Raw genomic sequence first — 26,427 nt, 5'->3', positions numbered from 1 at the left:
GCTGATCGGGGATGCAACGGGTCGTAACGGCACCAAGTGTAACCGGTGGTGTCTGACTCTGCGTTGTGTGTGAGACAGAGACTCGGGCGCCGATAACTTTTGAAAGCCTTATCTGCTTTATTTGCAGCTCCTGACAACAGCAACGTATACAAAATCCTCCGGTCAGTCTTTTCAGATGCATGCCCCTCTCCCACGGAGACCAAAAACAAACTCGAGCACGAGGTAAAAATTCCGGAACCCTTGTCTTCCGGGGTGTGTCACATTACAACCAGAATGTAGGGGTACCAACTAAAACTGTTGCACAATAGTTCCACATACCGACTCGGAGGCCAACCTGTCAGGTGTTAACTAAAATGAATATGAATAAAATAAACTTAATGTAACACAGATTTTGTGTAATTAAACAATAACAAATCTATAATATATGTACACATTGCTGTATAATTGACCCTGTTACAGAAGTACAAAGCAGCAGTAAACTCCACGTATCTCAAAATTGTACTTGCAGTACATACAATACTTAATCACTTTCCACCACTGATGCACTGTAGTTTTAGTATGTTAGCAATGAGTCAAGTGCAGGACAAACTCTACTGCTAATTCACAAAAGTTCAAGACGATATGTGATCTCTCACAAGAAGAATCTGTGTGTATTTAATTGGAATTTCTTGTCTAAAAATAACCAATTAGAATGAAATATTAACTCTTCAGTTTCAACTAAAAGCTACATCTCCCACATGCCTCTCTAGATCAATGGTTTACTCCCACGGCTAGTGTAGTACATTAACCTTCTGGATCACTAGTCAATGACTGAAAGAGGAATGACTTACAATCATGATTATTAAATCTGAAAATATGCTTCTGCAGCATGTCAGGCCTGGCCATCGTGCAACCAGGTGATCTCAATTTGGTGAAATGAGAACTCCATCAACCGGATTTGCATTAAAGATGTATGCCCAATTTTGCTACCATGACCTTTTAAATGTCCTTGAATCCACTTGAGCAAAATACGCCTACTTAGACTGAATGCATTAAAAAAAAATGAACAAAAGAGAGGAGTACTTGTGGCTCTGTTCAGCCTACCTAATGAATACATGAAGAAGATGTCTATTTTCATCACTGACATGACAGACTTAAATGAAGCCAAATTGCAACTGATAACGAATACCCAAAATACACATGAATCCAATGAAAGGCATTGGAAATTTGTTTTTATAATCATTAGGATGCAGAGTGTAACCGCTGTGCTGAGGAAACAATGCATTGAGATGTACTCTATATAAATCATCTGCTTCATTAGAAGTTCACATTGTTAAAACTCATGCCGTATCTCTGTTTCTCTGTAATGTATAATACTAGCATATAATTGTGTCATATATCACAATAGTGGAAATATCACCATGCAATCCAGCATACAAAATAAAAACTTTATACACTCAAACTTGCTTCTAAATTGTTAACATATCGTACAAACAATATAAATATATATCATGTTAAATGTGCCATACACCTGTTTGGCATTAATGAAATCCGTCATGTAAGACAGTTCTGTCCTGCTTTCTATTCATAGCTTGAAAAGGGTAGAAAAAGGAATTAATCGTCCTTGACTTCAGTTCTCTCAACCTACACAGCCTTGTGGTATATGTAAAAAATTCTGTATATATATATATATATATATATATATATATATATATATATATATATATATATATATATATATATATATATATATATATATATCCACACATATATAATGATCATTGCTGTAAATGTTGCAACATCTCTCCGGCACCCTTGCAACCTTACTTGCTTCCATTTCAGCCTCTATTCTATCATTCTGTCCACTCTCCCACGGCTGTGGCAGGCAGGACTGCGTAATTCTGGTGCTGGGGGTGCCAAGCATTTGTGCCTTGACCCTCTGCTCTCTGGACAGGTCTGAGTGCAAAAGCATCGCCAGTGAGGGGCCAAAGGAGATGGGACATTCGGCTGTGTGTATTATTCATGAGTTGCCCCTGTTGAGTGGGCAGTTATTCAGCATCCAAATCCCAGATGTGGTTCAATCTGTGCTCCATTCACTGTCCTGACTGCTGGCAATTGATCACAAGCAAGGTACCCGGGTGCTGAATAAGCGCAGGGGCTTTATGTTATAGGGCTCAAAGCGCCTCACTGATAGCACAAAGATCCATCACTAGACGTTGGAAATGGGCCAGAGTTTGCTCGCTAGAACTGATCAGACAGGCTGTGAGAAGATGCATCTACAACATTTATTAAACCGAGTGGCACAGCATGTGGCTGAGGTGTGTCATTAATATGTTAAATGTTGGGTTTCCACCCAGTGCAGCAATGAAGCTGAGTGTATACAAGTTAACACCTCAGTTTCTGAATAAATTTCACTTTAACAGAAATCAGCTGTGCTCTGATGATATGTATACATCCAGAGGTACCCCCCCCCACACACACACACACAGACAGAGAGAGAGAGAGAGAAAGAGAGAGAGAGAGAGAGAGAAAATACTACAATGAGGTCCCTCTCTGAAAGGTGCCAGAGGCAAGGTATCACACTCTAATAGGCATCACACTATTAATGGACAGTTGAGCACAGTGAATCATTTGTCCACTTTAATCATCAATCACATATAGGCAGCCAAATGTGGCATGACCACAACTCCTCCCTGTCTGCATTTGTCAGGATGATGACCATCCATCATCGATCATGTTGCAGAATTACTGTATAATGTGAAATGTGAATAATAATTACCATGTCAGCTAGCTTTCTGACACATACAGGACTCACTGTGGTACTTATTCAAACACAAAGGGTACAATTTTGTGGCCTCAAGAGCTGATGTTAAAGTGAGTGTTTCACGTTAGTTACAATAATATAGGAAAATGATGATAAGGAAACAAGTTGAAACAAGCGTTGAAAAGAAGTTTCAAGACATTTTGGAGCCATGCAATGTTCAAACTGCGGGATGCTAGGAAATGTTTGAGTTTGTTTAGCCTCTGACAAATATGGGTATTGTTAGGATTTTATTTGTCACATAATGAAAACGACCTTGTTCTTTGATCAGAATTATGAATCATCGTCTACATAACATTTCTTGGGGCTTTTATAAAATGAATCACATCCATTTTATCAGATTTTCTCAACATTTTAAAACACTCTTAGTGCCTCTCAGTACCTTTTTGATGCTGTCAAATTAACATTAAATATTAAATTTCAGCATGTTTCTGAGAGAACCACATTTCAATTCTCTACTTCCACTCAACAACCTTTCCTCTCAACAGAATTAGATTAGCCAACATTTAAGATATCTTTCCTTTTCTCTACAGTCTAAATGGGAGATTAAATCATTTTTAAACTCCACAGTAATTCGCAATTAAAGCCAGTACAACTGAACTGCACATGTAAAGCAGTGAGTAAACTATGCGTAAAAAGCATATGCCTGAGGTGGAGAGTGGATTTTTGCTGTCTAAGGCATAATGATGAATAATAGCCTTATCAACAAAGCACAACACATCCCAACACACTGAGATGTTATCACTGCTCATTTCCTCAGCTCATGCATTTCCTGTATCTCTGCTGGAAAATGTGTCGTGTGGTTCCCTGCACTGTAACTGACAGCCTAGTCATGTCAAAAGACTCAGGCTTTATGGCAGCGGTCCTTGCACAAGACAAGAAGAAAAAAAAAGTGGCAAGTGTAAGCATCAGCAGTATTTGCAAAAAGTCACCGGATTCCCACAAGGGACATGCTTGTCATTAAAACAAACAAGAAAAGAACTGATGAGTGCATTAATCAGAGCATGGCCGAGCATCGATGGTGAGCTGCAGTCTGTGGCATTCCTCCCCAGGAACGGTTGCACCTGAGGGAGGGGGGATTAAGGCAGCTCCACCGTGGAGCTCCTGTATCTGAAATCTGCCTGAGCTCATCGTTTCTGCTCCTTGCTAAGAGGCTGTGGCTGGATATCAGGCTCGGGAAATCTATTCCCCTGCAGAGCGTTGGCTGACCGACATCAATGCCGTGCATTGTCGAATTATTAATTAAATGCATTGCAAGCATAATCAGATGCAGACATGGTCAGACCTTTGGGACAGCTAACATAGAATTGAAGCTGAATCTAAATTGCAGATTTCTTCTTATTTTTCAATGCCAGCTAACTATGCTGTTTTAGGAGCAAAATCCTGTGGCCTTAAAAATTTAGCATCAATTTGCACTTCTTTAACTTTGTTGTGATGCAAAACATGCACAGCCATGGCTTTTCTTTGTAAATCCATCTCACAAGGAAAAAAATGCACGACAAAAAGGACTTAAACAGGCCTGTGTCTCCTTTTATAGTCAAACAATACACTATTGGCTGAAGCTTAGATAAGTTTGAAATAAGGAGAGATAAAAAATAAGATGTGGGTGTATGCTGTTTTAGACTGTTTTCATTCCCTTTCTACAGATGTGCAAAATGTAAATGCCACAGCTTTCAAGAGTAAAGCAAAGTCCAGATCCTGCCTCCATATATTTCATTAACTTCTGTTAATGTAGTTGCTATGACTCCGGGGTATTTGTTCAATGCTCAATGCACTTTTGCCAAAATAATAAGATCTATCAGTCAGTGTGAGGCAAAAACAGCTTAATTTGCAGAATAAAGGTCATTGGAGCTGTAGTTTTGAAGGGCTTTGACAGAGAACAGTGTTCAAAACAACAAACCCTCAAGAAACTTGGCCTTGAAATATTACAGTATACTGAGGTGTTCACAAGTAGTTCTTAAAATCAGTGTCAAGTTTATAATGCTGAGCTGACTATTATGATTTGTCCTTGTAACAGGACCAAATACAGTCATTATCCTATAGCACAGTGTATGCACTGCATACCCTGTTATGCCGCTGGAGACTATTCCCCATCGACACATCTAGCCTGCGGGGAAAACTAGTCTTCAGCATATGTGCTTATGAATGTTTTGAGTGTTGTGATTGAGGGATTATTGATCTTAAATGGGTCCAAACCAACAGCTGATCAAGTCTTAATTGCATTTATTGAATAATTAAAGAATGAATTAGCATGGCCGCCTAAATCAAACAGAAATGTGAATAGTACTTTCACACTAATCTAGTACATTTTTTCATTATGCCTACTCTACAGTGTGAATTGCTATTACTATGTAAAAGCAAACAATTTCTCCCTGTTTGCCAGTAATTTGTCCTTGTGAAGCGAGAGAGCTGTCAGCCTTTCATAGTCGCACTCTTTCATTAATCAGCACTAATTAAACGTATTGATTGAGCCAGACGTCAGGATTTCCAGTTGAAAGGGTTTACTAGACTGTAAAGCGCACACAACAAAAAAAAACTACTAATGTGCAAGCCACTTATGTGCCCTTGAAGGCTCCGTCGCTTGGGATGAGCTAAGAAAATGAGACAAAGATGTGTCTGCTCACTTCTCATTAAATAACGTCAGAATTCACAGCCTCTCTGTGGTAAATGTCGTCCTTGGCTCTACTGAGAGCTGAGGCCACTGAAGCTGAACTGAGTATCAATTTGTTTTCTGGCAGAATGACCTCTTATGGCTGGAAAAAGTTGTATGAAATCACAGCTTGAGCCTTACCTTACCTTGGAGAACCATCAGATAGAGCACAACAACGGCTTAGAGATAAGAGCAGTTTTTGTAAATGGCCACTTTAATAGAGGGAAAAATGACATTAAAGCTCACTGAAGATGCTACAGTACATCAAAGTGCTTGCAATTCCCTTACACACTGAAATGTGTAAGGGGAAATGAGTGTATGTGAGTCCAATAAAAGCAATGTTTATATGACCACATAAACGCTCTACACATACAAATACAATTTCAATATTTAATAGATTTGATAAATATTTAATTAATTGGTTATTATTGTTCAGATTTTTCAAAATTACAGTTAATAAAACGGTTGTATAAACGTGCATAATGATGAAACGACTTCCTGTTCACTGACCAAATAATGCTGCCTAAAAAAGACCACGTATCTCCAAATCAGGCAATCTAAACTGAAGAATTACCATATGTCTTTAGCTAAACAAACAGTATAGAACTCATTGGATTTGCTGAAAAAATGCATTGTCACAAGCCAGAAAACAAAGTGGTTATTTATGCTCAAGGAAACATTTTTGAGGCACATTGTTTATGTGGATTTAGACTGCTTGTTCGACAGCCTGAAATAAAGCTACATGGATGTCATAAACAAATGAAAATCAAAATGTGAGAGACATTTGCACACATTTTATGTTATTCTGGCCATGATGCTCCAAAATCAAAACTGGTTTTGTTTTGTTGCCTCAGTTGATTGAAAATAGTTTTGACTTTGATTCCAATCATCTAACTCCTTAATAGAAAGGCAAACAGCATTTGGAAGTTAAAAATGATGTGAATTCTATATTTTTGCATGTGGCTGTGGATGCGAAAAAGAACCAAGAGTGCTAAAATTGTGAAAATTGTAAAGGCTGTAAATTTGTAGCCATTGTTTATTTATTTTTAAATGACTTAAGGCAATTGACAAAAGATAACAAAGAACAAGCAAATCTAAATCTATGAAAATGTGGGCTTATGTACAATAAGTATCCACCTCGGGGTCAAAACAAAACCTGCATTGCTGTAGTGTCAAGGTGCATTTATGATAAATGACTTTGTGACAAATTGCTATAATGCGGGGGACCCATGCAGAGCGTGAGCAACAATGTATGCAGCTCCAACAGGGCAGAACAACAGTAGCTACTGTAGGGCTCCTGTTGTGTCAAATGAGAGAGGGAGCGCAAGCGAGTTAGGGTGTATGAGTGTGTGTGAGTGTGTGCACCTAATGTTAGTGATTTGATAACAAAAATAATTGATTTAAAAAAAGCTGTCTTGAGCTATTTATGTCTCCGCAAAGGAAATCAACAGCAGTAAAGATTCCATTATTAAACCACGGTGCAGATCAGCTCCATTGACTAACAGACTAATGCAAGTTTAATCAGCTGCCTTAGCTTGCACTCTGTTGTCATCTAGTGGCTCAAAAATGACACAGCATATACTGCATGTGATCCTCATCCTGGACTGAATCAAAATGTTCATCACAGCTGCTGGATTCACTCCCCATCCTTGACTTTGAGGAGCAAAAAGTGATCGAAAATCCCCACCGAGAAATTAATCTCGGCTGAGAAAGACACTGTGACACTGGAGTTATTATGGGCATCACTCAAACCAATGTTAATGTCAAATGCATAATAAGAACAAAGAAATTAGCTACAGTCACCAAACCAAAATCAGAAACAGGAAATCCATTACCACAAAATAATCACAACTTATATTGAAGCAGTTCAAACCAGCTGCCTATGCATCCAATAAGACTCTTCGACATGATCAGCATCCAGTGCATTACAACAGCCTTTTAAGTCTACGTATATTCAAACTAATAGTTTTCCTGGCAGTACATACAGGCTACGAGGCATATAAAAAAATAACAACAATACATGGCTGCAGCGGATTAGAAAACTCTCCGGGATGATACAGCCCTTTTTCTTTGGCACAGTGCGCACATATCCATGGGACAGACCCGCCAATAGCCTAATTAAATAGAAAGCACAATTTGTCACATCAACCAGCCAACAGCAGCGGTTTCCAAATGCTATAAGACTGCTCCCCAAGTTACTGCAAGAACGCAAACAAATGCATAACCAAAGCAGTTCATCTCTTTTAACAAACATCTGCAAAGCTCTTAATCACCACAGATACAGTCGATGGTGTTGACATGCATGCTGCAGCATCATTAGCCTCCTTTACCGATTAAATCAAGCCGTTTTTTTTTTTTTTTTTTTCTTCAGGAAAATGCATTTGAACTCACCCTTCGGGAGAACCTGAGGTTTAAAGTTATCGCCCTCAACAAAAGAGCATTCAGCGGGTCCACGGTGCGACACTTTCTTCCATCTTCAATTAAAAAAAGAGAAAAAAAAAATGCAGGTGGTTTGGAGCAGGTAGTTTCTAGAGTTCAAACTGGAATGTGTCTGTACGCAGCGACTTGCAGGAGTCAGGTGTTGTGAGAGGAGCCTCCGCTGCTCGCTGCCTCTTCTCCCTCCTCTTCATCACTGGGAGAAGCGCGGCCCACTTTAAACTCTGGTGACGTCATGGGCGCTGATGCTGATGCTGCACCCCCACCCCACCCCCTCCTCATCGCCAAGCCCCCACCACCACCACCTAAATACACACACACACACACACACACACACACACAAACACAGTAAGTAAGTTTGACGGTGAGGCAACACCTCAAAATTCCTATAACTAATTATGAAATACTCCTATGCTTCGAAAGAAATATCTTTAACAGGTATGTAACCTGTAGGACAGTTATATGAAATGTCTCTTTTCTAATTCTATACAAGGATTTTCAGTCTGCTTGTCATACATGGCTGCAACATTCAAAATTATATGAATTGAAACAGGGTAAATTGCCCAGAACGGTGTAATTATTATAATTAGATCCTATATTTTTCTGCAAGGGTGAACACCTCAGCTCTCCTCTGAACCAGGAAAAAAAAAAGATCATGTCAGAGCAGGTAGAACGAGGTTCTGCTTCAGTATTCAGATGATTGTTGAAAATCCACCTGTACTGACATATCCCCATCTGCCTATGACAGATGTGCGCTCCAGTTTAGAGAGGAAGTTGACGGATGATTAATGGCAGAAAGTCTTTTAGCAAGGTCTCAGGCATCACTACATATCGCAGAGCAACTTCACGATTTGCCATCCTGATGTTTCCCAAGACAGACAAGATTCCCCTTTTGATTTTCCACATGGAAGACTCGGAAACCTAGCACTAAATCTAGTTTCTTACAGTGACATTTAACAAAGGTGTGTGTCTTACATGGGGATCGGAGGCTTGTGAGGGTACAGTGAACTGACTGTTTACGGTAAATGCCTGGTGATATTTTACATTTTTCTTATGTTGAAAAGATTAAAACAAAGAACAAGCTGACCCGACTAAGTTATTGTCTGTGCATCCAATATCTGATGTAGCTTAATTCCTCTGTGCCTTAGACTTTCATTGTTGTCTAAACACTGTTAAAAACACATCAGTGAGCCACAGTGTTGTACAGAGTGACATATTCCTTCATTACACTGATTATAGGCACATAACTTTGCTTTGCCCCACATACACCCCTCCCGCTGTAAATAGTTACTAGAATGTGTTTTAATCCACCGCTGAAATTAGATCCCAACAAATGCACCATTTACTCCGGTAACATTTGCAGAAATCTTCAGTGTCCACCTGGTTTATGAAAGTACTCAGCCTTTTTTAAAAATTTAAAACTGCATTTGTGAGGCTTTTTAAAGATTTACATCTTGAGTGCCACGGACAGGATAGAGAAGTCAGACTCACCCATGAGACAGACTGAGACATTGCTGATATTTGTCTTTTCATGGAATTGAATGATACATAGAAAAATGTTGTATTACACCAGATTTAGCTTTAATTTAGTGTCACTGACTGACACTACATTCAAATAAAGACATGTTGCAGGAAACATATGACAAAACAACTGGGAGGTAAAACATGACCAAACAGGGAATGTCATGAATATTGTCAAAGGTGTAATATATTAATGCTCAGGATTTAAGAACAGCTCATGTCCAACATAGCTCTCAACACTGAAGAGATCTGTAGTCACCTACACCTCCAATCGACACCTCTGCAGTCACTCAAATCTCACTATTAGCCTCAATAAAACTCTGCTGACACTCCCGAGCCACTCAACTGTATCAAAATGTGCTTTTTAAAAGGTTTGCACGGCCTATTGAGTTTCTATGCTATCAGGGAAGCATTAGACCCTCTGTGTCGCTTTTTTTTGGATGTTTATGTGCAATGTCAGACATCCAAAATCCCAATTTAGAATTTTTCACTCTTTACGCTCTTTAAAGTATACATTCAAAGGGTCAGTGTCAAAAGGTTTCCTCTCCCCTTCTTTCACTCATCCGTCTTTTCTGTCTGCTTTATGATTTAATTTCAGTCTGATGTTTCAATTTGTTTGATTATACAATGAACATGTTTGTTTGATCTGCTTCCTTTATTGCTGTTCATAGGATTATAATTTGTTGAAATGGGTTCAATGTATTGTGCGTGAGATGTTTTGGTGTTTTGATCAGTCTTAGCAGGGCGGAGCTGGGTGCTGTTAAGATGTGGGAAGAATGGCTACAACAGTTTTTTCGCAAAATATATATACAGTAAAATTTTGTGCTTTTCTCAGTATGTTTGGGTGCCCAAGGATAAATTATGTGGTCAGCAGTATCTTCAAATCTAAAAAAACACCAATGTTTTGCTGATTATGTTTGCTGTTGATGTGTGTGTGTGCTCAGTGTAGCCCATCCTCTACCTGACAGGTGGCAGGTTCCAGTCCAGTGAGGCTGAGATAGTAAAAGGCTCTTCACTTGAGTTGAGGAAATGTTAGCAGCTTGCTGAGCGGCTGCAGGTTGTATTAGTTGCTTTGTTCTCTCTGATTCCCTTTAATTTGTTAAATTTCCCAGGTTTCATTTTGTCTTTGTTTCAGTAAGCTTTTGCCTTTTTTTAACTCCTTGCTCTCGACCTGCTTCTTAAACATCCTTTTTTTGGTACCAAACAACATCATCAGCCCTTTGTATGGGATGGAGGCGCTACAGTCATATATATATCTATATATATAGATATATGTATACTCAAATTTTACATATTGTTGGGTATATTTAATCTCTAAATATACCCTAATTTAATCTCTCAAGTGAAATGTACACTTGTACACAAATGTAGTGGAATATAAGTATAAAGTGGCATGAAAGTACTCACGTAAAGTACAAGTACAGTAGCTCAAATTGGCACTTAAGTACAGTAGTCGGGTGTACGTATTCACAAGCACTTGTTCTGCCTGAGTTCAGCTGAGTGTTGGACGTTTTTTTTCATACTTTATCAGAAATGTGTTTGCAGTCACATTCAGCGCATGCAGTCCTCTGTGTGCCGTCTCTGGCCCGGCTCCAGATGAACTACATCTGCCCAAAAGTAACAGAAGACACAGTTGCCTTTGCCTCTATATAGCTCACTGAGTTATCTTTCCCAAACAGAAGGGCACAGCTCCACCTTCCCATTGCCAATGGCTAAGGGACATTATGTTCTGTATGAAACATGAAAATCCATAACACCACTCAAGGATCTGCAAGCATAGTCTTTTTTGGAAAAATCCTCTTGTGAAGTAATTTCGCCCCTCCTTGAGTTATCCTTTGTTTTCTTTTGATCCTTTTCATCCATGGTTTATTACTGTAATCTCTTCAAAGATTTGCCTCCATCCATGCTAGCCACTAGTCAAGAAGAAAACACATCACTTAAAGCACATTCTAAACACTTAAAGAGCTCTGAATTTTTGGAAAATTAAAGTAAGATATCTGCATTAGTCTGCACACCAATAAACTCCATCCTGTCCAGGGGGAGGACACTCAAGGTGAGGGAAACAATTAGCTACATAAATTTGATTCTGTAAAAATGACTAAATGGGCCAAAGCTTGAAAATGAAGTCAATGTGTTGCAGGTGATTCCCTTGAATGTGGACTGGCGAGGGAATCTCACTGAATAAAAGGAAAATAGGATGCTTATTAGCATTCAACAGTTCTTACAAAGACTGAAAGCAGTTCCTGAGCTACAGCTTGCCCTTACATTGCTGTCCCATCCTGTGGCTACAATTCTGTTAGTCATTGGACAGATTTGCATGTTTGGGCCCTCAACTATTGGCCTCTCTTCTCAGCTGGAGCAACTGGCTGCTGTTATCGGCTGCTTCAGAAGCTGCCTTTGTGGCCTGCTGTAATCCCAGACCACAAATCCCTAACTCCCCAAACAAAGTAGTGGTGGATGAGGCAACAAATCCAAAGCATCAAACAAGACATGACGTATTCTTGTTTTCCAGCACTGCTGCTTGTCCTCGATCAGTGCATCTCAGTTTGTTCCTTTTATGTCTCATCTGTTGCCTGCTGAGTGCTGGACTGAAACTCTGGGGCTGTAAGATGTTGGCCTATATGTGTTGTCTGTTGTAAAAGTGACCATCTTCCCCAATGTGTGTTTGCTGTGAAGTGATTTCTGACCTTTTTTCTTCCTTTTGCCTTTCCTCTTCTGACAGCTAAAGGGTCAGTCCACCCAAAGTACAAAAGGAAGGCTTAAATAATAATCAATGAATATATCATGTGGAGGAAAAGTTGAATACACGTGTGAGGACGTGAATCTAGTGGAGATGGTCACATCAACCAGACACTGAAATGACAGCAGATTTTTTTTTTTTTTTTCAGTTTTTGAGATTTAAAGTGGCATTTCCAAGTGGTATTATTGCGCTGCTGTCACAAAGACAACTGGAACACCATCTTCAGATATTCAACCATCTGTCTGCTTATCAGCTTCTTCATCCATCATAACAGAATATACTAACATTCACTTCGTCCCATTTTAGAGAGGCCTCCTTTCTGTGCTGCGATAAAGGCAGAGTAAAACATCTGGTTGTATTAATAAGTAAGCAGGTTGTGTTATGTACTGATTAAGTACAAAGACTGCCCTCTGAGCGGCACTTTGGTTGTGCAATGGTTGATGCACTTCCTTTGTGCTGTAAATCAAGCTGAGATTGTACCCGGTGGCAGACAGAATTGCATAGTGAAACCGAGTCCTATAGGGAAACAATCTGAGCGTTGATGGTCTCATTATTCTATAGCTATTACACTGTTCAATCTGCATTTACTTCATAATAATAATTGAAAGCAATGAAGCTGACCAGTTCCACTTAACTTACTTCCAAGTTTATTACTTTCCAACATTCGATTTACAGCTGCGGTTGATCAACAAACATAAATACACATTATGTACGCAGCCATAGATTTAGATGTACAGTACAGATGGAGAAAGAAAGAGAGACAGGAGAAATATTAAATATGAAAAACACAAAGCAGGAAAAGGAAGACAACATAGTGTGAGGCTGTGTGGTATTTGTTTATTTCAACGAGATGATTGGCTCACAGAGATTGAAGCATCTCTGCCTCAAACTCAGAGGCAAAATCTGATTGGTACACGTGAAAAATGTGATTGTCTGCCAATTGAGCTGGAAGAAGGGAGACAGAAAAATCAAAATGAATAGAGTAGAATAAACATGGTTTTGGTTTTAGTTGCCCAGAGTCTTTATTTGAAATATCTGTCTCTGAGATTTCTGCTGCCACTAAATTAAAATGGAGATAAGTGTAATTTCATTTGTGGTGCTCACAGCTTTGAAGAATGGCAACATATCTGAAGCAACATCAACAGTCCCCTTTTGTCCGGATGATCCACAGACTTCACACTCAACAGTTTTCTTCGTAACTGCATCCTAACAAAGAAATATCCCTCAGACAACAGCTCAGACAACAGTTGACAGCGAGGTCTGTGGATCATCCAGAGAATCAGGGACACTGACTCTGGAGAGAAATGTCTCTGAATCTTTTAGAGATCCCTTCCAGACATGTTCAGATAATGAAAATACTCTGTTTTGGATGACAATTTGGCACTGATAGAATTTCCAACATAAAAATTCAATTAAAAAGTCTTAAAATTACATCTTCTTCGTCTTCCTCATTGAAAAAACATATCCTATTATCCCTGTTTTAAGTTTAGCTGCTGGAGACAAGATGTCTCCCCTCCATTCTCAGTGTATGTGAACTAGTCTTCATATCACACACTGGTAAGACCCCCGCACAGGTGTTGTCAGTAATCGTGACTGACTGGATAAGGTAAACTTGAAATTGGTTGGAGCTCCAACTTAAGTAATTATAAGCAAATTTATTTTTGATTGAAGGAGACTCAATTGTAATTTTCTAATGGTTACAGCACCACATACAAAGGATCTGCCTGATTACCAGTAAAGGTAAATGAGAAAATATGAAATACACTGTTGGAATAAAATATTTTTTACCTCTTTTCATGAAATGATTGTGACAATGTGATTTATTCTTGATAAATAAAGTGTATATCTTCTCAACTTTATTGATCAAACTCTTCCAAACATATCACAGTACAACTTAAACCACAATTAACCTTTGCAAACTGTGTATTCAGGCTTTAACAAAATTGGGGGTATTGAACAATTACTCCAACTTTATGGGCAACAGTGTATTATCATTTGCTCAAATATAATCATTTTCTGATTAGATTGCTTTTGCGCCCACAAGTAAGGGCATTAAAAGATTACTCTAAGATTACTCTATGTTTGCATAATAGAACACAGATTCCAAGATGAATGTTAATTGTTAAATGTTAATTCACTCTTTTCAGTTGTAATATACCATTTTTATGCTTTTTTACACTCCAAACACAACACTTAAAGAGTAAAATTGAAAAAATAAAAATCTAAATAAATGAATGAACAAATGAATAAATAAATATATAAATACCATTTAGTTATACCACCAGATTTAGTTTTCCCCTATCCTAATGATCATTTTGCGACACGTTGTGGAGGTCCTGAACCCCAGGAAAGACAACCATGGTGTAGATGTTTCATGGTCCATGATTATAGTCAAGTCTGATATGCTTGAGAGCCCACAATCCAATTTGTCAAAGCAACTTAGAATTCACACGATTCCTGTCCATGGGCTCAAGATAGGACAAGACCAATCTTTCCTCTCTGTCAGACCTGGTTTATGGAGAAAAAGATGACTTTGGCAGCAAGATGCTTTTGGTAAACTAGGCACGGCTCAGTGGCCTTGTGTCTGTCAGGACAATGTGTAGAGACTTCAGAGCAAATTGTAAAGATGGCAGCCAGCTTCAAGTTCTGCTACATATCTAATCTGCATGGTACAGTTAGGCAGTTGACAGCTGAAACATCAGTCACTGGGGAAGGCTCCTGTCTAACAGGTGAAACCATTCATTGGTACTTTTGATTAATTTTCTCCACAGAGGTCAAACCGTCTGACTGGAACAGTGTGTACCCTAAATTAAAGAGAGAATAGATCAAAACGCTTTTTAAATTTTGTGATCTATCTTGAAGATTACATCTGAGAGTTTAGAGATTAATAAGTACTGGGGAATGTTCAAATCTTTCTGAAGTTCAGATTTTAATATTACAAGGTACTACAATAGATATAATGGCTTTGATATGCAAAAGCCGTCAGAGATTTTGTATTCTGTGTTTAAATGGTAAGCAGAGCATTGATGGAAAAAGAGGAGAAAGTCTGAGCTACTGTTAAAGTCAGACCTCTTTCACAATATAAAAACAATCATCGACAGCTTCTTTTAACCCCCTCAAAAGCCACAGGGAATGTCAGCAATAATAAAACAAACCAAATGTTTTATTAAGGGGTGTTATGGTATTGCTGTGGATGAAATCAGACAGTGAATATTCCATGATTTTGTAGAGAAATAAGTCAAACAGAGGCAGAGCATGTACAGAAGATTGCACTGGATTTGTGGGAGGCTGATGACTGTGAAATGATTTTAAAGGGCCTTCGAATTAGTTAGTTTGGATAGTGACCAAACAATCAATAAGAGAGAGGAAATGGTGGAGGTTGAGAATAAAGTGGGAGCAAGACCAAAACTGAGCATTGCTACAAATATTTAAGGTTTGTCCAATGAAGTTCTTAGAAATTTCACATTTTTTATGTCTTTGCTGAGAATGATAGCTTAAGTGTCCACTGATCATAAATGTACTCCATCCAAATTAGAAATTAATGACAAATTAATCAATTGAAGTGGCTTTTAAATGTGTGGCTTCCTCACATGAGCTTCTTGTATTAAAACCATCTACACTGTGTGGATAATGATTATACACAACTTGTACCAAAGGCTCTTAATTCTGATTTATCTTGTGCTGACATCTGATAAGATGTCTGATGACTGAATAACAGTATCACTGACACAAACATTTCACCATGATGATTAATGTGCATAATTTCAGGGAATATGGTGGTGGTTTGAGAGATCCTGAATAAAAATGATTTATCTTGTGAGACTGTTTTGAGTTTTATTTATAGCATTCTGCCTGATTTTCTCATTGCATAGTTCAAGCGGTAAAACAGACAAACTTGCATGTCATTTGTTGCATATCTGCATTAGAATATACAGTTTGGGCTTCTGTAGCACTGTAACATGTAGCTGCTGTTAGAATAAGGAAAATGCAGTAAACACTACTTTTACAGTGGTCGCACTTTGTATTCATTTGATATATGAACTATTATTCACATTACATTTATATGAGGGAAGAATCACTTATTTTGCATGTTGGGATTTGCATTTCAAAATTTCTTGCGACTCAAAAACACAGCGACGGGCTTCATGCAGGGATAAGGTGATCGTGAAATAACTAAATCAAAAACAGCTTAATGATTCCTTTATTTTATTTTATCATCTTCATGGCCTGAAGGTTTTAGGACCAATTTTGCCATAGCATCAGACAAATAAAAATAAAAATAAAAATAAAAATAAAAATAAAAATAAAAATAGAAAAAGAAATAAAAATAAAATACAATTTGTCAAACTGTTAACTGTCTAACTAACAGTATACAATAATATGACCATTAATATGACATTAAAATGTATTAGTTAATTATACATGCAATATAAACAGCATGTTCTCTGATTATATTGTAACACTTCACATTCGTCTGGCCAAACAGATGAATATACTAAAGTATAAAATGCTGAAGTCAGTCTCTGTGTTCGTTACACATCATTACAAAAAGTTATTTGGGGGATACCTGCAGCCTGAGCCTGGCTCCCACCTCTGCTCTGAATGACTGTCCCGTTATTCTGGTAACAGCAGGGCAGTACCATCCGCCTCCAGCAGAGGGGGCGCTGCCCCCATCGCAGCCATGCCGTCTGGAAGACGAATGTAAATATTTTTATGACGTTTCATCTCCCGGATCACTCACATCCACCCATTAAGAAGAATATCGGAAGAATACTGCGCTGCTGTGTGCCTGCTCCCCTGTCGAGAAACCTGGCTGCGCCTGTTTGATACCTTACATCTCCTTTTCTGCGGGTCTCCATCCTTGTTTCTACACCAGCCTTTGTTTGTTGTGTGTAACATGCAGAAGAGAAGGAAGCCAGAGCCGATCCAACTAAACCCGATCCCCGATGGAAACACTATCAACGGCACCGGAGCCACAGAGTGAGTGTCAGTGTGCAGCTACTGTGGTGTTCATACTGGTCAGGGAGGAGCACTAATAACTGCATTAGTCCTGTGTGTCAGATGTATGTTCACTGTGCTGTAAGGGCTCACGACAACTGCAATAACATGTAGATATCTGCACCAGGCCCCTTACAGTGAGGGCAAACTTCTTTTTTAGGGCTAAGATATGAGACTCTGCACCAGGTCCGTGTGTGTGTGTGTGTGTGTGTGTGTGTGTGTGTGTGTGTGCGTGTGTCAGGTGAGCTCCCTGAGGTTTACACTTGGGCTGCAACTAATGATCACCTTCATTATTTCTGCAGTATATTGAGATGTTTCTACTCAAATCATTGATTATCTAGGTAAACATTTTCAAATAGTTTATGTCTGACAGCAGTTGATATGCAACTAACAATATTTTTTCATTATTGGTTAATCACTCCATATTGTTTTCAATCAATCAATTAATCATTTAGATTACAAAATGTAAGAAAATAACCACACAAAACAGCTAGAACCAGTTAATTTTTGGTATTTGTGCTTGATTGATTATTTAAATGATTATACAATTATCATAAGGGAAAATAGTTTTCTGTTGTTACACTAATCGGTTGATCAATGGAATTGTTTCAGCCCTAACAAACGGCCAAAAACCAAAACAACTAATCAGTAAATTATTAAATCCTTGTCATTTGTGCTTGATAAATACCAACAGTTGATCAGTTATCAAATTCATAGTTTATCCATACACTAGTTTACACTAAATATTGCAGCTGCTGATTGTTTTTCACTTCACTTGTAGCTGTTTTGGAACTTCTTTTCTCAGCAGAGGAGATCAAAACATTATTGTCAATAGACATTTTTCAGTAGAAATGTAATCGTGTCATGACAGGAAGAGCACAGGTGTAATCAATAACATTATATTTGACTGCATTCCATTTAAGTGAGGCAGTTCTGGGGTCCTGATGTTGTTCATGCTGGCTCACGCAGCATGTTGAGTAATATTTCTGTATGTTGAGGAAGTTTTGTGTCGGCCAGTTCCCACCAGCGTTTGAGAAAACACGGTAATGGAGATGTTAAATTGTTGTGACACCGTGCTCTATAGCCCTCAGTTCACAGAGAAAAGCCCAGTTAGTCCAGTTACATAACATGTCATCCCTCGTGATGGCTGCCTCCCTGATGTGCTGTAGAGGTGGAATATTTCATTGTTTCATCATTAGATCATACATTTGAAGGTCGTTTGGGTCTTTTGCAAATAATTACTCAAAGAGCAATGGACTAAAATCAAGGTGACATCTCCAAATTGCTTTTTTTTTTTGTATGGCCAACTGTCCAAAACCCAAAGATTTATAGTTTATCATCATTTAGGACAAAGAACAGCAGCTAATTCTCACATTTAGCAGATGGCAACAATCTTAAGTTTAACAATGTTGCTTTAAAAATTACCTGCCAACGAATTTTCTGTGATAATCAATTAACTACAAATTCAGCGGCATTAACACACATTTGATAGAAAACATCTAAACTGTAACATCATTTTTGACATTGTAAAAAATATACGTAGTCACATATATGCATTTATCTATACATTGTCTGTATTAGATTCACAAAACATTAGCTGATGTTAGAGACAGGCTTTAATGTCGGAGGATCCGCGTGATAATGAGGTTAAACAGTTGTGCCTCGGCTTTGCTTTGTACAAGGTGCTGACGATGACATAATGTTTGGCTGGAGCTGAGCACATTCGTGCTGCTGAGGCCGAGGAGCAGCATGACACGATGCAGCAACAATCAGGAACTTTGAATAAGACATTTGAAAGTGTCTGTTGTGGAAGGATCCCTCTTCCCACCACAGCAGCAACTCACAAAGTGTGTGTGTCCAGTAAACCTGCCGTATTGTGCACCGTGACACACTGCAAAGACAGAAGAGCCATGAACCCCGATGTTACTCAGACCTCTTTATCATAAAAAGCCAGTTTTATCTGGGTCTTTCAGTGGTCTGAGGCTCTGGGGAAAAGCAAACGCTGTTTCAGGCCACTGATGGTAGATGGCGGGTCTGCTGGCACACACTCGTCCTGCACACATTTTGTTCCTTAACACTGCAAAAAAACAAAGTCGTGCACGCCCACACAAGAAAGCAACAGGGATAAAATGTGTTACAGTTACACAATTACAGCATTACAAGTTAAATTTGATTTATATAATGGCGAATGTGTGTTTTGTTTGTCACTCTGAATACGCTGAAAATGCTGGAACCAAATCCATTAAACACTGATTCAGTATATTATCGGGCGAGAGGTTAATGGTCCATTTCAATTTCTGAGTTTTTGAGCTGCTCCAGAGTAAGTGCCTCCTCATCGTATCACCTCCAGTGTCCAGACAACATCTTTTAAGCACAAATGAAAAATATCTGATTTTCATGTCCGATTTGTCGTAAGAGATTAACAGTGGCTGTCTGAACTTGTAAGAAATACAGAGAAGTACGTGTCAAACATGGCAAATACCAACACTTGAATGTTTCCTGATTTCATTATTGTAGCTCTGCAGAGGCCTTATGGAACCACAAGGTGGAAGGGTGATTTGTCTGTGGAGAGTTGGGACTTTGCCAAATATTTGCAGACCAGCGAAGGGGAGGACTGAATTTAAAGAACCAGGAGGCTTCTTTGCTCCACATGTGTTATAATGGGATGGGTGTGTATGTTTGCCCTAGTTGTTATGCTAAAGGCTGGAGGAGGAGGCCTGTGTGACCTCTTACAAGGTGTGATTTTCTTCTGGGAGCATTTTCCACAGATTTAAGTGTCAGTTAGGCTTTTAACGGAAACAAAAACAAACAAGACAGTCATCCTTTGGCTGCAGCTGTCCATGGTTTGTCAGAAATCAGTGTAGGACTACGTTATTCTATAAGTACTAACTAAAAAAAACAACAAAACTACATAAAATAGTGTAATGGAAGTGTTACTGTGTGAGCGTGCAGCAGACAAAGGACCCACACAGCCATGGTTCATCCCCACAGGTGTTTTGTATTTTGGCTGAGTGTACCTCTTCTCAGCTTACACCTGTGTCGTGCTTATTGGTACACTGACTTTAATGACCTCATGTAATTCCCAGCATAGTTTCATAGCATAGACCCTTTTCACAGCAGACATTTTGACATGTCATAGTAGATAAAGCACATGTTTTACTAATAACATTAACGATGGATTCGTTCTCCTCAAGTGTCCCAATGAGCTATGTGACAGCGAGCCAGCATGAGCAATATCATTAATTTTTTATCATTTCTACCTGTGCTTTTCCACTCTGACATGTTGAAATATGTTCTGCACAAAAGGCTGTGGAAGGATGTTAAGTAGCAATAATCCCAGTCTTACAATACAATGTCAATACAATAGGTGAAACTGAAGAATAAAGAAGGGAAGAAATGCTCATGTTTCACAACAGACACATATAAATGAGCACATTAGTTTGGCTCATTCGGACCAGCTCACAGGAGGATGTGATGCTCACGCTAGCAGCACAGGTGCTGCATATTGTGCGTAGATGAGCTTAATGCAATCGATGAGCCCCTTATTGAAACCAGACCATTCCACTCTGATGAAAAGGAATTGCCATTACTGCCCGCCAAATGCTTTCTCAGCGTGAAATGGCTGGCAGCCATGAGAGAACTGTACTGAGTGGCCCACATAATGCCAGCCAAGCATGTAATATTATCAGAGGACATCTGAGAACAAACAAAAACAACCTGTCCTGGATAGACCTGTTCAGGCAATTTGCTATTTACTAAAATCTTGGATAAGATCCTACAACTGCATACTCCAAACTTACAGAATATGACTGCATTGTTCAGAGAATCTTTTTAGATTTGTTATTCAGGAATGTGTCCCTGTTCATTTCTTTAGACAGACGTGTTGTGTGCTTATGAGTATGTGAAAAGGAAATTAATGATTTACTCAAACAGTATCTGTATAATATAGTTTGTGGTGTTAATTCTTCGCTGATTAGATAATCTCACAATTACTACATCCTGTTTTACCACAGAGGCATTTGCACCATTTGATATGCTCAGACATTAATTTCCTTTCACTTTAAACACCATCTTCTTGCAGAATAAGATCTCATGAAAGTAAAATGATGCCTTCTATGTGATACATGAAATCACAATGGATCCCTAACTGACACTGATGATCATCACTAGGTGATCTGACTCTGTGAAATCCTGTTTTCTGATAGTGAATCCATCGTGCACTTTTCAGTCCACTTTGATCCATGTTATTATGTTTGATGGGAAAACATCAGGTTTACAGCAACCTTAAAGGTGAAGTGGGTTATGTAGGCCGTAGAACTGCAGCCTCTCAAGCTGATCTGATTTCACTTATTTCGAGTGAATAACTTAAAAATTCATAGAACTTCTGTTTTACAATACTGCAAAATCCCAAGATCTAAGAAATACAGTTAGAAGAGGCAATTACGTTTGCAACCCAAGTCACAAGGCTTCTACTTTTACACGTGTGTGGCTCACAGCCACAGGCACATTTTTGATACAGCGATGTCTTGTTTCCAGCGCTTTATGGCAAGCTGCAGAAATATTACATCTTCTGCATTCAAGTTCTTCTAGATGTCCTTGGACATTTTGTGGATGGAGCACAAAGGGCCAGTGTCATGCTCACTTCCTCCTGCACTCAGAGGTGGTGGGTGGGTGGGTGGTGGGGGGCTGCAGTGTGCAGCTACTGTAGTCCCTCCCACATACGTATTGTGTGGAGTGTGTTTCAGGCTGCTCCTCTTCTCTGTATCTCCTGCCTCCTCCACCTCCAGCTCTTGTCAGCAAAACGCCCACGCTACCCACAGCAACTCAAACTCCGTGCTTCGTCTCCATGGATATGCAGGCCTGCTGTCAAAAATAAAACCACTTAACCCTCTCTTTGCTGTGTGATGGAGCAGCTGAGAGAGGAGTGAGTCGTGATCAAGAGCAAAGATAAAACAAAGCGTAATTACCACTGAGCTTGAAGAAAACCATCTCATTTCCATAAGATAAGCATATTACGATGCAACTATGATAGACTGGCAGTTAGTTCTTTGTTAGAGGCTGACAGTGTGACACCTTACAGTAGCATGTACACTTGCAGGCAGATGTCCTTACCATCAAATGTTGCTTGATTTATTTTATTCTTTTGCAGCATGAGGTTTTAACTTTCTATTAACAAATATTCACCCATAAATTTTACTTCATCAAAATGCTAATTTGTGCCTTGTTTACTTAAGCGTACGTGAACAAATGTCAAAAACATCTGTATGTCAGACTCTTTGGCATCTAACCACTTTAAATAGCTTGACAATTCATTCTTTCAATTCGGTCTTTCCATTACCTCTTTCAAGCTCGTGATAAAAGCAGACTGGCCTTGTGTTGTAGTGTGCTTGCACTGTTTGTACAGTGTTTTGAGACATTGGAGTGGGAAGGGGAGGAGAGGTCAAAGCGGAGCATATCAGAAGAGTTTCCTTCGCAATTGAATTCTCAAGGAAATGCATCGCCATGACAACAGCGCCAAGGGCGCTTCCTCACATTGGGATCAGAGAAGGAACACTGACATACACCCTGCAACCTTTTCTGTATTCCTGCGATGATTTGGTCGTCGTGTTCCCAGAGGCGTGCGCAGTAGTGGTCAAACACCGAGCCCGTCTTTTCTCCAAGGCTTCAATTATGTAACAGATACAGTAGATCTGGACACTGCATGTGCTGCCACATGAGACAGCTGGAAAGACCATCTGCAAAAGTTGTGTGTGAATGAACTCAAAGACCTTTTATTCAGGGGGAATACATTAATAATACATGAATTACTCGTCTGTCTATGTGTCTTCATTGTCTGTCTAAGAACAAACTTGGAGGCACTGCAGAAAAAACTAGAGGAGCTTGAGTTGGATGAACAGCAGCGGAAACGCCTGGAGGCCTTCCTGACACAGAAGCAGAAGGTGGGGGAGCTGAAGGACGATGACTTTGAGAAGATCTGTGAGCTGGGCGCAGGCAACGGAGGAGTTGTCTTCAAGGTCTCCCACAGACCTTCTGGACTGATAATGGCGAGGAAGGTGAGGAAGCTGCAGCACCGATTTGGCTGGTTATAGGTAGAGCTTGTCTTCTTCAGTATGTCAGGCAGGCATTGACTTTGACAGACATCATCACTGTTTACAGAGAGCGTTGAGTCAACAACATAACAACAAAAGCTACAATATGCACACAATGCTGTCAAATGACTGAAATACTAACTGAAATGTGCGCCTATATTAAAACATTTGTTGATCATGACATATTGCACGACGGCTGTTCCAGTGTGTGTTCTGTTTGATATGAGAACATAAATCAAACGTGAAGTCTCCTGTGTTGCAGCTGATCCACCTGGAGATCAAACCAGCCATTAGGAACCAGATCATTCGGGAGCTGCAGGTGCTGCATGAGTGTAACTCCCCCTACATTGTGGGCTTCTATGGAGCTTTCTACAGCGATGGAGAGATCAGCATCTGCATGGAGCATATGGTACTTATCTTCAATACGTTGCAGCTGTCAGAGAATTTACACAGCATTCACTTAGAGCGCTGCACTGTATATGGACCGTGCTGGAAGTGTCATGTTTTTACTTCTATGTGCAACCTCATCGAAACTGATTTTGTTCAGATAATTTAATTTCATAAGTGATACTTTGGATTGTCAGGACTCCTTTCAGTAGATGCTCTCCATATTTTCTTTCCCTGCTGGGTGTAGGACGGTGGCTCCCTGGACCAGTCCCTGAAGAAGGCAGGCAAGATCCCTGAGCAGATCCTTGGCAAAGTCAGCATTGCTGTGGGTAGCTCCAACACCTCTCCCACCAGTTTTGTGTTCTGGTCGTCACACTGCAGCTATTTTTGTTTTGTTTTTGGATGTAAAACTGTTGTTTCTTTTGCACTACCACATTATCTGAATTCTTACACCAATATGCATTGTTTATCTTTCCAGGTCATTAAAGGGCTCACTTACCTGAGGGAGAAACACAAGATCATGCACAGAGGTCAATGACTATCTTATTTACTAAAATATGCAACGAATAGAATATATTCTTAAAGGATGCAAAACATTCAAAGACCCTGGTTAACCAGCATAGACTGCATCTTTGTTGCACTCAGTGTTGTACATATGAATGATGAAAGGAAATGTTAAATCAGACAAGCACGCAACAAGCAACACAACATGCACAGAGGCTTTGCAGCAGTTTGTTCTGTGGCGCTCACTGTTCCCTGTCGAACACTTACCCACCATGTTCTCTTAAATACTGCATGTCCCTCTTTCAGATGTCAAACCCTCTAACATCCTGGTAAATTCCCGTGGTGAGATCAAGCTGTGTGACTTCGGAGTGAGCGGACAGCTCATAGACTCCATGGCCAACTCCTTCGTGGGCACTCGCTCTTACATGTCTGTGAGTTATAATTGACAGGCTCCTCCTTTCCTGCAGCTCACATTCACATATTAGCTTTTAGGATTCCTGACACAACTGAGATCAGTGTCAGATTTATATGTGAGAAGCAACCACAGTCCCCAGCTCAGTTAAAATTTCCAGTGACTCAATCAACTGGGACTAGCTCTATACAGAGGCTCCATGTTTTCAGCATCAACTGTGTTAAACGTAGTCCCAACATGTAGGCACAGTCTACATGATGTAATGTGGAGCTCTAAATTTATGCTGCTTCACCAAAAACTAAAGAAACTTCTAAATCCTCAACCTACAGTCATTTGTATTAATATAAGGTATTATTAAGTTAGAGCTTGTCTGAAACCTAAGCTTTTCGCTCATTGCTGTTTTAATTATGCTATACTATTATTGTACAAATCAGTAATGGTTGTATTAGTGGTATAATTGCATGTTTTGTTGTGCAGCCGGAGCGTTTACAGGGCACCCATTACTCTGTTCAGTCGGACATCTGGAGTATGGGTCTCTCCCTAGTTGAAATGGCCATTGGACGCTTCCCTATCCCACCGCCTGATGCAAAGGAACTGGAGCAGATTTTTGGCTTCCCAGTGGAAGGGGAGGCAGCGTCCAGCGAGTCCTCCCCAAAGCCACGGCCTCCTGGGCGACCAGGCAGCTGTAAGTGTGAGATGACACTGATTCATCCTGTGGTTGTTTAGAGTGGCCTTTTTACGTTACCACAGCTTTGACTGAAACTGTTTGAAAAAAGGTCTGTTGAAATTGTTTACCACAATAACTCAATCACAGCATTGTCATGAGCTGACATCTACTGATGACCGTGAATGATTAGTGCAAAGAACACACCAAATTATCTGACTATTTTTTTTTTACCTCCTCCCAGCATACGGACCTGACAGCAGACCACCAATGGCTATATTTGAGCTGCTAGATTACATAGTAAATGAGGTGAGTGTGCTCACTGCATGCCCACACACCTGCATACTGGTGTATGTTGTAGTGAGATCTTTGCCACCAATGTGATCATGTTAAATTTGACCAAATGACTGACTGAACTTTTAAATTTGCAGCCTCCACCGAAGCTACCCGGGATATTTAGCTCTGAATTTCAAGACTTTGTGAATAAGTGGTATGTATGTATGTCATGTCTGTAATATTTACTGATAATCAATGATTAGACTGTCCGTCAAACTTTACGCCACCCAGTGGCATTGAATTCCACTACAATTTGCTTTCTTCTCCATTGCAGTTTGATAAAGAATCCAGCAGAGAGAGCAGACCTGAAACAGTTGATTGTGAGTCAACATTTTTAGCACATTTTTCCCCATCTCTTCAGCAGTCTCACACACCTTTCCTTTTCTTCAGGTGCATCCCTTTATCAAACAGTCTGAGGCAGAGCAGGTCGACTTTGCTGGCTGGTTGTGCAGCACCATTGGACTCAATCAGCCTGTGACACCCACCCACGGCACAGCGATGTGAGACCTCCTCTGCCTACAACCCCCATTATCCCAAGGTCAACTGATGACTGGATTTGTACTATGGCTAAAATGTATCCATTTATACTGCTTACTAAATGAATTTAAAAGTTGTGCAATCAATAGTTGTATATTTAGCGTAAAAACCCACATGCCAAGTGAAATTAACTATGTATTGAACAACTCTTTGTGCTATAATACAGGCCTGCCTGAAAAGCCATCTTTTTCTAATGATCAAATGATTCAATCATAAATGCTGCTCAACCTGTGTGCTTGATATTCCTCCTTACCTTGTGTCCTTACAGCACCAATAGATTAAAATCTGTTATTTTATGTGAAATAAATTCTTGTCTTGTGAGTCCAAATTTTGAATGAGACGTCTGAATCATG

General features: G+C 39.6%; 1 protein-coding gene across 1 annotated transcript; it reads left to right on the top strand.

Moving 5' to 3' along the window:
- Nucleotides 1–16,923: 16,923 nt before the first annotated feature.
- map2k1 (mitogen-activated protein kinase kinase 1) lies at nt 16,924–26,292 on the top strand. Its single transcript, XM_070830640.1, has 11 exons — nt 16,924–17,127; nt 22,988–23,198; nt 23,497–23,643; nt 23,869–23,946; nt 24,100–24,151; nt 24,432–24,556; nt 25,015–25,222; nt 25,446–25,510; nt 25,633–25,691; nt 25,812–25,857; nt 25,928–26,292. Exons 1-11 carry the CDS (start codon nt 17,045–17,047, stop codon nt 26,039–26,041), a joined length of 1,188 nt encoding a protein of 395 aa, XP_070686741.1. The 5' UTR covers nt 16,924–17,044; the 3' UTR covers nt 26,042–26,292.
- Nucleotides 26,293–26,427: the final 135 nt, after the last annotated feature.

Source organism: Pempheris klunzingeri, chromosome 5 (assembly GCF_042242105.1).
Source record: "Pempheris klunzingeri isolate RE-2024b chromosome 5, fPemKlu1.hap1, whole genome shotgun sequence".
Lineage (NCBI taxonomy): Eukaryota > Metazoa > Chordata > Actinopteri > Acropomatiformes > Pempheridae > Pempheris > Pempheris klunzingeri.
This window is presented reverse-complemented; position numbering and strand designations above follow the sequence as displayed.